The 16,673-nt window shown below is 31.5% G+C and overlaps 1 protein-coding gene across 1 annotated transcript; it reads left to right on the top strand.

The window, feature by feature from the left end:
• Positions 1-6,322: 6,322 nt before the first annotated feature.
• On the top strand, positions 6,323-11,054 carry LOC111369607 (ubiquitin-fold modifier-conjugating enzyme 1-like). Its single transcript, XM_022991190.1, has 3 exons — positions 6,323-6,725; positions 6,849-6,910; positions 10,717-11,054. The coding sequence occupies exons 1-3, from the start codon at positions 6,393-6,395 to the stop codon at positions 10,844-10,846; spliced, it is 525 nt and encodes a 174-aa protein (XP_022846958.1). The 5' UTR covers positions 6,323-6,392; the 3' UTR covers positions 10,847-11,054.
• Positions 11,055-16,673: the final 5,619 nt, after the last annotated feature.

Raw genomic sequence — 16,673 nt, 5'->3', positions numbered from 1 at the left:
CACAAAATATGCTTATCAAGACACATTCATAATGTACTCCCTATTTTCTTTAGCCTTATACTTTAGTGAAAACAAGTTTGTTAGAAGCATATTAGTTTCGACCTTATCGTCTTTTTGCAAAGTGGTTTGGAACACTTATTTAAGAAATTTCTTAGCAGTTACCTTATTGGATAGAGTGCCCCTAAATGTTCTGGAATTTTATGCCTCATGATCATAAGACTTATACAGTTTGAATGATTAGCAGAACCCTTATCCGTAAGAGTAGTGGATTTTTCAGTCTTTAATGAAAGTTCGAGATCCATGTTGCCATGAACGATACAAACGTTCTCTTTTCAGCCCTTAAACTTTGGTTTAAGCACAGGAATTTAATTGATATTGGTAGATATTACAGAAATAGATGGATTAATCAAATAGAAAACCTAAACCTAAATAACATGTTCACATGAAAAATCGTATTTAGTTTTTGGACATAAATATCAACTTGTAAGTGTGCTCTTGGTATAGTAATTAAATATTAGTAATAAATTCAGTCAAACATCAAGTCTATATTTGGATTGACTCAATGTTTTCATAATGGAAAACTTTAAAATTGTCACATATTTATTACCATAGACGTGTAAATACTCTATCTCCTGGCAGTATCCGTATAAAACTATTCTGCCAAATATTGACATTCCTTTGGGTCCGGGAACATTTGCATGAATTACATACATACAACATTCCTAATATTCTAAATAAATTAATTTAGACAAGAGAGGTCACTTTGGTAACATGTTGTTTCAACTAATCTATTTTAGACAATTAGTAATCCAAAAGAAACTTTAAATACCAAGATTTGAAATTGATTGCTCCTTAATCCTTATCTTTTATTTTTTTTTTATAAAAAACAAAATAATAGAAATTGACCAGAACATGGGCATTACAATGCCCGAAAACAGGCGCTGTTGTACCATTTTAATATCCCAGCTGCCATGACAGTCGCAAATCCTGACTTTCTTTAATTTTTCTTCAATTAAAATCCATCATTCACATAAAAACAAGTCACTGTTTTTCACCATTGTATTTGCTTTGGGAAATTAAAAAAGAAAAAAGAAAAAACCAACTGTATTTAAAGCCAACTGTTTACTAATCCACCTTAATTTAAAACCAACTGTATTGACCCACCTTTCTCTCTCGGGTTCTTCTACATGTACACCGGGTTTGACACCCCGGTGTACTGACCCCCTCAAAAGAGGGGGGCCCACGATTTTTTTATTTGGCGTGGGCCCCCCCTCTTGTGAGGGGGTCGGTACACCGGGGTGTCAAACCCGGTGTACAACTAGAAAAACCCTTCTCTCTCTCACTTTATGCGTAATTAGATACAGGCAACATCAATTCCCAATACACTATGACTAGATATTGGGACCTTAATCCAAATCCTTGAAGTGTTGGAAAGGCAAACAATTTATAAAATTTCCGCCATAACATTATGCTTCGTATAAAATTTCAATTATAATTGAACTCACATTCAACAATTAATTCCTTAACAATGTCAAATTTGAAAACAAAAAAATCTGAATTTTAGAATTTATGGCTAAAATTCACATCCCATTTTTTTTTTTAAATTCTAATTATGAATTTCAACCCTAAAATTCTTTCTTGAATCTCAATGGTTTAACATAAAGTTGGCTCTGATGCCACTTGTTGAAATTTTATGAAACTTTAAATCTTAATAACATGAAAGCCTAATTACTTTATTACCAAAATCCTCCATGTCAAGTCATCAAGAAAATTAATAATGCGGAACATACCTTAATTCTTTGAGAATGATTATTTATTACTGGATATTGATTCTGAATCTTGAATCTTAAAAATTAACTTGGAATCCCTTCTTGATTGGTTTTTTGCTTTCAATCTTGAATTTTGCCTTCTGGGATTCTTTGATTCTTGTTCTTGGTTTTGCTTCTTGATTCATAATCTTGATTCTCGATTTTAGATTGTATGTTATTGATTGTGGGTTTTGGATCTTCCTCTTCAATATGCATTCTCTCTAAATTCTTGTGTTGATGTGTTGACACAAGAATTAAAAGTTGCACATAAATTGGAGATCATAACGCTATATATAGTTTCCATATATATATTTCGTCTATCATGAAATACAATTCTAAAGAAATTCAGTCTCTACACATATATTTCGGCCCAAACTTTATTTAGATACCCTAAACCCAATTACTTAATTCTTTATTAGTTCACTTTAATTTTGGACTTAACTTTAAAATAATAGTTATATTAATTACATATGATTTTCCAACAAAAGAGTGAAGAAAATCAATTGTGTTAAAATCCAAGTTGATGAAATAGAAGTCAAGCTTTTGAAAAGTGAAGTTGTGGAGTTGGTTAAGAGATGAAAATGAAAGGTTGAAGATGAATGAGAACCTAATGGCTTTGTATTTTACTACATTATATTCGATTTGGGTGTTATGAATTTGAGGAAGGCAATGATTCATGGTGGTTGGTAACTGGAGGGTGGAAGGAAAGATGGTGGCGGTGATGGCGGTGGTGACGGTGGGCAATTTTGGTTGGGTTAGGGGGATTTGGAATGGGCTGGGAAAGAGGAAGTGGGATGGAAAATAAAGTTTTAAGATTAGAAATTGTGGGTGGTACATATAAAAAAATTTGGTATAATTTGTTAAAAAAAGTAAAAAGGTCTAGATACATTAATTGCAATTATTTCAAAGTTTGACATTTTTTTTTGTTTTTAACGATTAATCTAACGAATCTTGCCAGCAAGATGTTTTTCGAACGGGAGGTTTTCTATGATTCCAATACATAGGAATATATTGCACATGAAAACGTTTCTAGAAGGGCTTTGGTTATTAGTCCTAATTATAATCATTATAAAGCAACAACATGATAGAAATATTTTAAACTTTTAGTCGATACTTGTTAGCATGCATCTATGATTGTAATATACGATTCATTCTCTTCATAAAAATAAGAATGTAGTAAGTTGACGTCAAACAATGCGTCAACAGAGTTTCGACGCCTCCCCTCCACATAGGCATGACTTGCACATTGAAGCACACCATTAGACCCTCTCTATCACGCACATGCCACGTAATTGATAGGTTTAACAATAGTCCCTTAAATTTGAGTCGTACTTTCTCATACGGGTTAGACTTTGAAATATAATTTTCCAAGTAGGAGAGATCTTATAGATTGCCTTAGAAATGAGTAGCTCCAAAAAGTGAAGACTTAGGAAATGACTCGAAAAGGAGGTGATCCTTTGGGATCCATTTCTTCTTTGAAGCGCCCAAACTTCCTGCATGGTGGATGGTTGTTCATCTATGTAGGGCATAATATAAGCTTTTTGAAGATAAGTATATATGACGTAGTTGAAGCAAACAAAGCTTTGAAAGATAGGCAGTTGTAATATTGTCGATGTAGAGGTATGATGAGCTCTCTTGAATATAAATGCATTCTTAAATCAACAACTCGTATAGTGAGACATGTTCATAGAGCAAGGAATAAATATCGAGTTGGTAGCTTGCTAGAACTATCGAAAACTTATAAGCTGGCCTTGAGTGGACAGGTCTTATAGCTGGATTCGATGATAGTGAGAGACTAAGAACAAACATTTAGCGAAGCTAGAAATAAGAATTTGGCAAGGTGTGGAATAAAGATTCAAACTATTGGAGTCTTATAAATTGGCCTCAGAATGATGAGGTCTTACACTTAGGCTCGACGATAGTGAGAAACGAGGAATAAACATCTCGCGAAGTCAGGAATAAGCATTTGGAGAGGTGGGAAATAAAGATCCCATGAATAACAACTATCAGAGTATTATAAATTGGCCTCGAAATGACAAGGTATTACAGGTATGCTCGGTAATAGCAGGAGGCGAGAAATAAATATCTCGTGAAACCAAGAATAAGCATTTGGCGAGGTAGAAAATAAACATCACGCGAATAGCTCTCGAACTATTGAAAAATAAATTGGCCTCGGAATGACGAAATCTTACAACTAGGCTCAAAGATAGTGAGAAGCGAGGAATAAACATCATGCGAAGCTAAGAATTAGCATTTGGCAAGGTGGAGAATAAACATTCTGGGATTAGCTGTCGAACTATTTGAGTCTTTTAAACCGACCTAGAAATGACGAGGTCTTACTGTTAAACTCAACGATAATGATAGATTAGTTTATAAGACCCCATCGTGCACATGCCACTTAATTGATAGGTGTAACATAGTACATGAATTCATTAATTATAGTTAAATGATATAAAAATAATAATAAAAGAAAATGAATAAAAAGATCAAATAAGATGATATCTAGCTACTGTAACTTTTTGTGAATTATCTAATGCTTCCACTTCATTCAAATATTGATGAATTACTATAAGTTTTTTTTTGTTATTATGCAATCAATTTTTAGGGCAAATCACTACCTCAACCTTATTTGCACTTAACGAATTCCTATGGAATCAAGAATTCGACTACTAATAAGGAATGTATAGTTAACACATCTTTAGCAATTTGAAGGACAATCCTGTATTTTTTTAAATTCGATTTCCATCAAAGTAACGTCGAAGGATTCATTGGTCAAATGTTCAAAACCACCATATAAGTAATCAATCAAATCGTTCTAGCAATTAACAGTAAAATTTAAAAACTAAATTATAATGTAAATAATTAATTGGGCAACTTGACGAAAATTGAGATGCAAATAAACAAAAAATACTACCGCACAAATTTAAGGGAGATTGACAATAATTAGAACAAAATAACATAATTACCAATAAAACGTAGCAAACAACTACCCAAAAATAATTTTTTTAGATAAACTGATTTGAAAATTTAGATAAAATTTGAAAAAAGTCATTAGTAGAAAGAAATGAAATGTGTAAGTCTGAATTAAAATCTGTATTCAATTGTCGATTCAATTGTAATGGTGGGACAATGAATATGGTTTAGCAGTAGTTATTCAACATTTTATCCTATTTGAGTTTTACATTACAATTGTCAATTTATATATTGAGTTTAATTGAATTATGTCTAATATGGATATATTTTTTTAATTAGAATGTATTTAGTTTATATATATATATATACACACACACACACACACACGTAGAACCAAGCCAACGGTTTCTAAAAAACGATTTCGGTTCAATTTTTTAGTCTGACGATTTCGATGCTCAACCCTACTAGTGATCAATATTGTGTCTCCCTATTTTAATTCATAATTTACTACTTCATTAGTTTATTGGAGGTTAACATATAGTAATTTGGAAGTGTAACTTTTTTTTCCCCTTTGAATTCTTATCTTCAACATTTCGTTAATTAGTACGTCTCATCATTGATGATTTATATTAAAATATTTTGTTTTTATGTCATGAAATGAGAGAAATATTTTTTTTTCATATTATTAAAATATATATATATATATAATGGAAAAATAAGTTCTTTTAAGAAATTCTAACGAATTTTTTGATATAAATTTGTTATCAAATATAAAATATCTTAACTAATGGAATGATTGAGGATAAGAATAATATGAAAAATCGTTACGGACATAAGTTCTATAATAAACAAAGATTATTTTTTTTTCATATTATTAAAATATATATATATATATAATGGAAAAATAAGTTCTTTTAAGAAATTCTAACGAATTTTTTGATATAAATTTGTTATCAAATATAAAATATCTTAACTAATGGAATGATTGAGGATAAGAATAATATGAAAAATCGTTACGGACATAAGTTCTATAATAAACAAAGATTAGGAATCTTAAGTGTAATTAAAATGTAGTGCAATAAATAAAAATTGTGGTGTAAATATAATTACTTATATAAAAATTCTCATATTTATTTTTAATTTTTGAATGATTTGATTTGATTTCAACCTAGAAAATTAGAACACTGAAATCTAAACCATCAAAATCATATCGTTAACAGATCTATGTGGCACCACACCGATAATTTTATAAGGAGATCTAAATTTAGGCACTATAATGTTCATTATTTGGTAAAAAAAATTTTGAATAGTGAATTTTCGGAGAACATGGATTAAAAATTAAAGAAAAATTTTGAATTTACGTGTAAAATATTTTATTGTGAATGTGTGATTAAAAATGAGTATGTTAAAAAAAAAAAAGAATTGAAATAAATTCCATCGAAGGGGCTTAATTCGACGGTTTAACTTTTTATTTGCACCCTTATATCCCAGTAACTAACTAATGTAGTAAATATTATAAAGATAGGTGACTAATTGTTTGTATTTTTAATTTCAGGGACTATAATAGTAAACAATCATGCAATTCCAGAGAACCAGTTCTTCACCATTCTCATCTCCTCTGTTCCACAATACACCCTAAGACTAATCCTTCGAGTCAGTATACTCTCAGAGATGGAGGGTTGGGACTCGACAACGAAATCAACGTTGACCCAGATCCCCTTGCTGTCTGTAAAGGCAGGCCCACGCGATGGCGCAGCGTGGACGCAGCGTTTGAAGGAGGAGTATAAGGCGCTGATTGCCTATACCTCAATGAACAAGGCCAAGGACAACGATTGGTTTCGGATCTCCGCCGCCAATCCGGAGGGGACCCGTTGGACAGGAAAGTGCTGGTACATTCACAATCTCCTCAAGTACGAGTTTGATTTGCAATTCGATATTCCTGTCACTTACCCAGCCACCGCTCCTGAACTCGAGTTACCCCAGCTAGATGGGAAGACGCAAAAGGTTTTTGATTTTGATTTTGATTTTACTTTTTGAGGATTCATTTATCTTATGGATTTTTTATTTTTAATTTTGTGATTGTGATTGTGTTTTTTTAACGTTTTGTTAATTTTAAAATCAATGCAGATGTATCGAGGTGGGAAGATATGCTTGACAGTGCATTTCAAGCCACTATGGGCGAAAAACTGGTAACTTTTATCTTGAATTTTTCTTTTAATTTTGAGTTTTTGATTGAATAGTTGGGATTCACGGTTATCTTATGAACGTTAATTACGTTGTATAGTTTATGCAAATGGCATTTGGGGTGGTATGGATATACGATTGTGAATTTTGTTTCAGGAAAAGATTGAATGTCAATTCTTGCTTATCCATAATTAGATTAGTTTATTTGTTGTGGAAAAAAAAGATCTAAGCATTGCTAGTTTTTCTTACTTAATTTATGGGATACTGTTCGGAATGCATTTTTGTTTATTGTTTTTGTAGGAGCACTTAGGCTGTCTAGATTGAAGATTTGGGGAATGAAAAACAAACTGTAGGGGCGAAATGTGAAAGAATAATTTTTTTGTTGTATTTTCTCGCATTGTTAGTTGAGAACTAGAACTTTGGCGACATTTGGGAAAAAGGTCTTGCTACATCTACATCAAGATTTACATAATGGATTAAATAATGACACGTGGCAATCTACCAAATATAATCAATTTTTTCATCCAATCTTTTTCCTCCACATCATATTATGTAATCCATTATGTAGATTTTTTTATGTACAAGAGTCAAAATTCTTGGGAAATTACTAATGTCCCTTAAAGAAAGTTGTCCTTCACAAGAAGTACGAAACTGTCTATACTTGGCTAATAACCCCAGGGCATAATACTGTCAAAATTAACTTGCATGTGGGTTGAATTATATGTGATGCAGTTTATTAGTCATATTATGAAGGGTGGGACTTAGATCCTACAACTAGTGTACTGAATGGTTTCTTTGTGCTGCCTGGGATAATGTGATGTAGGAGTTTCACCCCCCCGACAGCTTGCCATTGTGCCTTACAAGACCCCAGGAATTGTTTTCCTGTGGAGTAGGGAACCGTCAAACTTGAAAACAAATTTGGGGGTGGGGGATTGTTCCTTGTGTGTGGGGCAGGGTAGATGAAGGTTTTTATACATCTCTTTCCTATATTTTTGATTTGTAAATTGAAGTATATATAGCAATTTTCTGCGAAGGTTTTTATACATCTCTTTCCTATATTTTTTATTTGTAAATTGAAGTATATATAGCAATTTTCTGGATGAAGAACTTGTAGTTAACATGTGCACTTGATGCTGTAAAAAGGTTGTAATATTAAAAAAAGTTAAGAAAGGGAGACAATATTTGGTTTGAAAAAGCTAGGTAGAGGCTGTACCAAGTGAAAGTAAAAGCATACTCTAAAGCAAAAAGCAATAGAAGAACTATCTCTGTAAATCTTTTTGCTCGCTGCTGCTTCACGCAAATGAGAACTACAAGATGATTATGAGCAGCTTGTAATTTTTTATTTTTTTTGTACGTCAGCAGACTCGATCTATTCTTACAAGGGGTTAAAGGTCTCATTTAATTTTAACTGCCTGAACAGGACGTAGACATGGTTGTTTACTAGCAACTAGAAAGGTGTTTAAACACAAAACAAAAGCAAGCTACCAAACTTATATTTTAAAAAAATAATAATAATAAAAATAAAAAATAATAATAATAATAATAATAATAATAATTAATCAATAAGTTTATAAAATTCTATTTGCTAGTTGACATCAAAGAAAAAACCAATTTATTTCTAAAATGTATATCACTTTGTTTAAGAAATATAAATCCATGCCTAATAAGTTATTAAGACTTTGTACCTTTGTGAGGCTAGGGATGAGCTCCAAGAGATTTAGGACATAAACCTCAAAACAAACCAATAAAATAATACAAAAAGTTTGTAGGCATCCATGGTCAGATAAAAGGATCCTGCTTTGGCCTTAGTACCTGACCTTGAAAATGCCTGGCAAGTCAAAATTGAAGTTGAATAATGCTGTGTACATCTGGGGCTGACACCCCAGATGACACTTCCGGCACATGGTGGGGGGCGATTACTTTATTTGATGCGGCTACAGGGAGTGTCATCCAGGGTGTTAACCCCGGATCTACACATAGCAGAATTGTTCTAAATTTATATAAAATCTAGCTATCTGAACCAAAAAGGTCAGTTTACTACTGTCTAAACATTACATTGGTATAGATATTGGGAGGAGTTAATTGTTTCAATAATCATCCAACTTATACTATGATCACGGTTTATTTACTAAACTTCAAAATGCTTCACATTACTCACTGAATTTTATCCATTTGCTCTCCATCCATCACTCTCAAAAATCCATTATCTTATTTGCTGACGTGGCTAACGAAAATTTGATGTGTCAAGTTACAGCTATTAAAAAATTACAAATCAATTGAATGATTGTTTTATCACTCATCGAACGTACATTTGGTCGGAGTTTACTCATCAAATTTCAAAATACTTTCCAATGGTCACTTATCTTTGGGATGTTGGATTCCATCAATCGTCGACATATTTCGTTCCCTTCAAGTTTAATGTTCGCATAGAAATTCCACATAGTAAGTTACAAATGTTAAAAAAATTACAACTCAACAAAACTATCAACTTACTGGAATCACCATATGTGAAACATGACTTCCACGGCCCCATAAAACTTTTTTAAAACCCAATAAAGCTTCCCCAATGAGTCTTTTAGAAAATATCGCTTTTCCAATTCAAACATTTATTGTGTGAAAAAATAGGTTTCAATCTAAAGCTGAAAATCCAAAGTTTAACTTGTTTGATTGGAAATTGGTTTCTGATTGCATCCAATTGATCATATGTGATCTTCAATCATAGTTTTGTGTTTCGATTATACTTTATCTATATTTCACCCTTTTCTCGTTTATTGTCTCCAATTCCGTCAATTTCATCGATTTTTACCTAACGAATACAATATATATAGAATTTAGCCATAATTTATTAAAATATACAATTAATGCTCTAATTTAAGAGGCCTAAATAAGTGTAACATAAAGCACTTATCACTAGGTTTTTTAGGGTTGAAATTGGGGACTTTTTTTAGGTTTTAAAGAAGTTCATACGGGCGTGGTAGTCATGTTTCACATATGGTGATTTTTGTGCATTGATAGCTTGGTTGAGTTGTAATTTTTTTATGCTTGTACTTTTGAAATTTTCGTACAATAAATTAGCAACGAAGTGAACAAAATATGGCGGATAATGGATTTAGTGCAATATCTCAAAGATGAGTGACCATTGGAAAGCATTTTAAAGTACGATGATTAAACTGTGACCTGGTGTAAGTTGGATGACTGATGAAACAATGATTTGGCTAATTTGTAATTTTTTAATGGTCGTAACTTGACACATCATATTTCTGTTAGCCATGTCAGCAAATAAGATAAAGAATTTTTGAGGGTGATGGATAGAGTGTAAACAGACAAAGTTTAATGAACATTGTGAAACACTTTGAAGTTTAGTGAGTAAACCGTGATTATGGCATAAATTGGGTAATTATTGAAACAATTAACTCTCGGAGAAGAGAGGGGGAGGATATTAAAATGCTTTGTTGGCGGATGGAAGGAATGAAGAACAAAAGCTTATGAGCTTATAATTTGCATGATTTTTGTATAAATGCTCCTATGAAGCCCCATCAAGCAAATTGGAATGAGGGTGTTACAATAGTTTATTCATAATTCATATCAATTATGTGCTATATTTGCAAATGTAGAATTAGAAGTGATTATACATAACACACACGCAACATTGTACAAAGATAACATGATGAATGGTGCCAGTATCTTGTGAGCTAAAGTAAATTTTATATGCATTAATATATGAAGTTTCCTTAAAGATGTCTATTATGGCCATTTTGATAAAAGCTCTATATTCTCATATCGGTTCTGACACTGGATTTTGCTTTTCCAGCCCTAGGTTTGGAATAGCACATGCACTTTGTCTAGGCCTTGCACCATGGCTAGCAGCAGAAATCCCAATTCTAGTTGATTCTGGCATGATTAAGCACAAAGATGATGCATCCTCATCCAATGAATCTTGAAGACAATCCTCTGAGTTTAGGGGCTGATAGAATAAATTTTAACTTTTGCGAATTTTGTCATGAGCAACTTAGCTCATGATTTATTACTTTTGATAAATCCTCCATTGCTAATTATTTGTGTGAAGTTGTAATTTTGTCATATATAGATGGAAATATATTTTGGCTGAAGGTTAAATTATATATCTGGTGAAGTTTTTTGCAGTATCAATTTGAACGTCTGTAAGGTGGATGCCTTGCAAGTTTGATGTTTTCGAGTGGTTTTTATTTATTTATTATTCATTTTTTTATTTTTTTTGCTTGTGATCTATGATTTATCATTATAACAAGGATACCATGTCCATCCTGGTGCCTTCCTAGGGAAGTGATGTTATCTTGACTCTGATGATTTCTGATTTCTTGTGGCAAAACAGAGTTCTTCATAGCAACATTTGGACTGTGATATTAGTGGTTAGAAATATCTCGAATTTCAAAGGTACAAACTGATGTTATTGTAGGAGTCACGAGAGTACTGGAACAACATCTATGGCAATGCTGCATCATGCCAACATGCTATCAAGCATCATACTTTGGAGCTTGAATGCCGATATTGAGATTGATGCCAACCGCATTCTAGCTTTTACACTACTTCTGGACTTTTATATTTATTTTCCTTCATCTTTTACAGGATGGATATCAAGCAGGAGGCATCTTGGCAAGTTGAGGAAGGGAATGAACTGAACCAATAAGTTACCTCATATATGAGACCAAAAATAAAAAATAAAAAATTCGGAGAATATTTTCTTCCTTACTTCCTTGCCCATTTATGTGTTATATTAGATTTTAAGACATTGAGGACAATGTCTAATTTAAGTTTAAGAATGAAAAACATTGAGTTTTTAGTTTTTGTATGTGATTGTGTGTTTATTGCTTTATTATATATGAGAAAAATAAAAATAAAAAATGCATTTTTTTTTATTTTTCCAAAAATTCAAAAATGTTTTCCTTATTTATTGTGTGCTTGTGTGGGTTAGGTAACTTTGTCAACAATGACGAAAATATATTTGAAATTTTGTGTTTATTTATGAACCATGGATATGTTACATGCTTATATTAATTGATTTTTATCCATGTAAAACTTAATAGTGCTTGTACACTTGAATTAAATTTAACATTATAAAGTAAGGTGTTGATTCATATGTATGATAGGTTGAAATATTTGAATTTAGATGCCAAATCAAAAAATTATTACATTATACAATTCTTATACCAAATTTAGCATAACTAGGAGATAATTAAATTGTTATAGGAAGATATTGATATGAATGAGGATTCTATGTGCGTAAATTCTTGTGTGGATTGTCTAAGGCTTACAAGATGAAAGTCAGGTAAAAATCTTAAGCTATGGGTTGATTTTTGAGAATGAGTATTTAATAAGGGACATTGAACTAATCATTGCATAAAAAAGGAAAAAAGGGAAGAGTTATCTCATTGTAAACGTCTTTTCATAGCATAGATGACTTGAGTGATTAAGTCTATGTGAACGTTTGAAACTTGGTGCCCTATGGTCATTCGATTTGGGAGTCATCAATTGAAAGCTCGTTATAAAGATCATTTAGAAAGTTTAACGAAGAAAAGCCCGCATATATGATAAGTGAAAAAAGGAAAAAAAGAAGCAAATATAAAAAAAAGTATGTGCATGAAAGAGAAGATGCATTACATGTTTTGGTTAAGTCTCAAACATTTATTTGAGAAAATTAGATATTTGACAAGACATTATTAGCTTAGTTGAGTCTTGAAGGTTGACGCAATAAAAAAATTTGGAGAATCCTTATTTGTTAAAATATTGACTTGTAATTAGTGAGATTCATCTAAATTATAGAGGATAATGAGTTAGTATAAAGATTCAATCTTAGATCACACATTAGGAAATGAGTAAAAAGAACAAGTTCGGAAGTGTGTAAATTTTACGAGAGTTGAAAGAAAAAATTTGATCATCAAGGATCGGGAATTGAAACAACTCATAAATTTATAATGTTTTACTTAATTCTTTTGTCACACAATTCAATTTTGCATTGGAGAAGTTGATGTTGATTTTTGTAATGTGACCTTGAAGTGGTCTATAGATTTAATACATCGATTCCAATCTTGAGACATAACGGCAAGTTATCTAACTAAAATTTTTTGCATGTTTGTTGTTAGTTAAGTTAAGTTATAGTTTTGTTTGGGGACAAACAAATGTTTAAATTCAAGGGTGTTTGATCCAGGATTTATAATATTGACATTTCATTGTTCTTTTGTTAAATTATAGCCTAATTTTGCATATATTCCATTTATTAGGAGAAACTCGATGATTGGACTTGAAATTAGAGGAGAAGAGTGAAAACAGCGAAAAATGGTGAAATTCAAAGTTTGAGGGTCAAATTGTAAATATTCAACAGTTGATTCGAACAACAAGATGATACTTGAAGATTGCTAGGAGTCAATTGGATACAATTAGAAGTCAAGGATGAATGAAATATGATCAAAATATTATCAAAAATCAATTTTCATTCATATTCCAGATTTTTAGCCAAAGATTGAGACCCATTTTTAGCATAGTAATTTTATTTCTATCATAGCTGTAGCTCTTAGAGTTTTTTTTTTTTTTAATGCACTTTGAATTACCTCAATATGATAATGGGAAAGAAAGTTATGATCAAAATACTGATGATGTGCAAAGACAAAAAACATATGCTTTTGAAGACAACTTTTTTTTATTCGATTGTAACTCTTTTAGAAATCAATTTGAAAGTCATTTTCGACCAATTTTCAGCTCCTACAAATTCCTAACAGTAGAATATATTACAGACACTTCTCATATACATATCATATACCAAAATTCATCAATTAACATCATCAAAGAGAGGCCATTCTATTGTTCTTGTGAGAATTAAATGGCAATTATAAGTTTTTAAAAAATTGAAATTTCAACCTGGATTTTTGGAGAGACAACAAGAAGATTAGAGATTCATTAAGAAACCATTGAAGATATTCAAGATTTCAACATTCTTTTTCTTCTTCTCCTTCATCAATCTAAAATCCAAATTCGGGCTATATTCTTCCAATTAAAAATGTTTTCTTGTGATTTTGTAAAACTAGGCTAGGGTTTTAATTACTAAGATATTGATGAATCCTTATTATGATATTTTCATATAAATTTGATAATTTGACGTTTAATATGTGTTTATTCTTACATGATATTTATAGGATTTAATTACTTTTCAATTACTTGATCACTAATTGGATTGTTTGTGAATTTTATTCATTTCGAGAGAAACAAGAGGATAGAAAGCACGTTATAATATCCATTGTAAAGTTCAATAGATGGTAGAGATATACCACTATTCTTTGCATGATTCTATAGAGCGTTTTTAATGCATACTTTCATGTTTGCATCTTTCATAGAAATATAAGAAGGTCACATGAGAGTATATATATTTGATTGATATCGATAAATACTTTTAATTAACTTAGGAACATTGACCAACAAGAATTTGCATATATTGTCATGTTATTAATTTGCATTAAAAGTATTAATATGGGGGGTTCTAGGTTTTAGTAATATCCAATCGAAATTTTCAAAACTTTCATAACTTGCTCATTATTATTATCAGTTTAATTACATAAATTAGTATAAATCATTCAAGTAACTTTGTCTCTATTCATTAGAGTTAAAACTAATATATCCTTGATCAAGTACATAATCCTCATGGGAATGATACTTTATTTATCACTTTATTAATTGTCCACGATACTATTCACTTGTGGGAAATTAAATGATCAAATTTTTGGCGTTGTTGCAGAAAATCAAATGGTCAAGTTTTCCTCATTCTCTCTACCTCGACCTTCTCCAAAGAATAAAATATGAGTTAGCCAACATATAAGATGCTAGCATTTCCATTTTGAAAATCGAAACTGATGAGAAACATTTGTAAACTCTAAAAACGTTTCCTAGTTTTTTTCATATATAAGTAAATTTAAAAGCCTTGAGGAAGCTTTATGGGTACTTTTGGAAACATCTGGCCAAAAATTTGATAACATCTCATAGGAATTTGAATAACGCTATATGCAGTCGCTCACTGTGATAGTCGTCCTACGTGGTATATATATGGCTGATAGTTATTTGATGCATTAAATAACTACCTACCATTTATATGTCATATAAAATGACTGTCGCAGTGAGCGATTACGAATAGTATTACTCTAAGAATTTGAACAATATTATGGACTTAATGTCGTTCAACTAAGATTTTAGCTTATTTTTCGAGATTCAATTAAAAATTTACGTAGTTCCAGGCTTTAATTCTTGCACTACAAAAAATTAACAAGTGAATATATTTTGAATCAATGTTGAATAGTTTTTTTTTATTTTTTTCAAATTAAATATCAAAATTATGAAACTAATTACAAGTTTTATACAATACCTCAGTGTCATATTTTTCAAAAAATTACATTTTCAAGTGTTGGTGGTGTAGTGATATTTCATTTTCCATTCTATTTCTGTGCAACCTAATATATGGCTTTAGCTTTCATTAAAGATCTGTGGGGTTTTACCATTTGTAAGGATTTTTTTTAATCCATATTTATTGTTAGGTTGTGACTCAAATTCCAAGTGATGTGGAATTGTAGTTCATAGAGGAAGCCTAAATAACTTTGGCTTAGAAGTCTAGATAGATAAGGGATCAAATTTTATCATGTATTGAGAGTTTGTTCTAGAAAAGGACTTTGAGATTAAGGACTCTACTCCATCCATACCTGCAAGTTTTGGATCCTATAAATATTGCACAAGGTGTAGGTTCTTTAAAGGCTCAATATAACAATTATATCATGGTTGTATATATTAGAAACTTGAGAGAATTGTTTAGATTTAGATTGAGAAAATTATATCTCGTATAGACAATTTTAGTTTCTTGGTATAATAAATTTACCTTTTCTTCCACAAAAATCTTGTTTGCTATGTGATCCATTATTTTTTGGATTGCCATATTTTCTCTTTTTTAATTATTTGGGCGGATCTCAATAAATTGATATCAGAGCTATTTTGTTTTCAATAAAGTGACTTCAGATTTGATCCGAATTATAATTAGAACTCTCAACCATATTGTTACCTGATACCATTCTCAATTCAATCAGTAATAATTTATTTTTTATATTTATGATATAAAATCATCCTAATGCATACATTTAATTCATGGAATCTCATTTTTTGTTCATAGATTCTCATCCTTTGAGTATTTTATTTTATAAATTCTCATTTTTTGAAGAGGAAGGGATGTTGATGTGATCCGAAATAGGCGCCAAACCACCAAAGATTTATTGATTGATGTTGAGAGATCGAGTGCTAAGTTCGAGCTTCATTTGGGCCAACGAGACCAAGAAAATATTTGTTTGAGCCACGAGATTCCAAGGGGTAGAGTTGGCATGCTAATTAAAGAGATAAATGGAGGGCTTGACGATCAAAACAGTGTGGAGAAATGGAGTTGCAAGAAGATGGCATGGAGACCGAATGGAGTGATCTATCTAGACAATCCTATCATCGAGCTAAGGAGTCCAAAGAGGTGGAATTAGGAAGCTTAAAACAATTTGAGGTCAACTTGGTTCAACAAAGTGAAAATCGAAACTGGAGGTCTTCACCATGCGACCGCAACGAGGAAGAGAGCATGTGGTCGCACCACTTGTGGCAGGGAATTGGTTGGCATGAACTGAAGCATCCATGCGACCGCATGGGAAACAAGCTTGCGGTCACATAAGGCATAAATCGATAGAAAATTATAGAATCTCGGCGGTTTCCTTCTGTTGCTACAATTCC

This window comes from Olea europaea, chromosome 20 (genome assembly GCF_002742605.1).
Source record: "Olea europaea var. sylvestris chromosome 20, O_europaea_v1, whole genome shotgun sequence".
Classification (NCBI taxonomy): domain Eukaryota; kingdom Viridiplantae; phylum Streptophyta; class Magnoliopsida; order Lamiales; family Oleaceae; genus Olea; species Olea europaea.
The sequence above is the reverse complement of the archived record's forward strand: the minus strand, read 5'-3'. Positions and strand labels throughout refer to the sequence as shown.

Coding starts and splice junctions, on each gene's coding strand:
- LOC111369607 (XM_022991190.1), top strand. CDS start 6,393: ATGGAGGGTTGGGACTCGACAACGAAATCAACGTTGACCCAGATCCCC. Junction 6,726..6,848: donor TAGATGGGAAGACGCAAAAG/GTTTTTGATTTT, acceptor AAATCAATGCAG/ATGTATCGAGGTGGGAAGAT. Junction 6,911..10,716: donor CCACTATGGGCGAAAAACTG/GTAACTTTTATC, acceptor TTGCTTTTCCAG/CCCTAGGTTTGGAATAGCAC.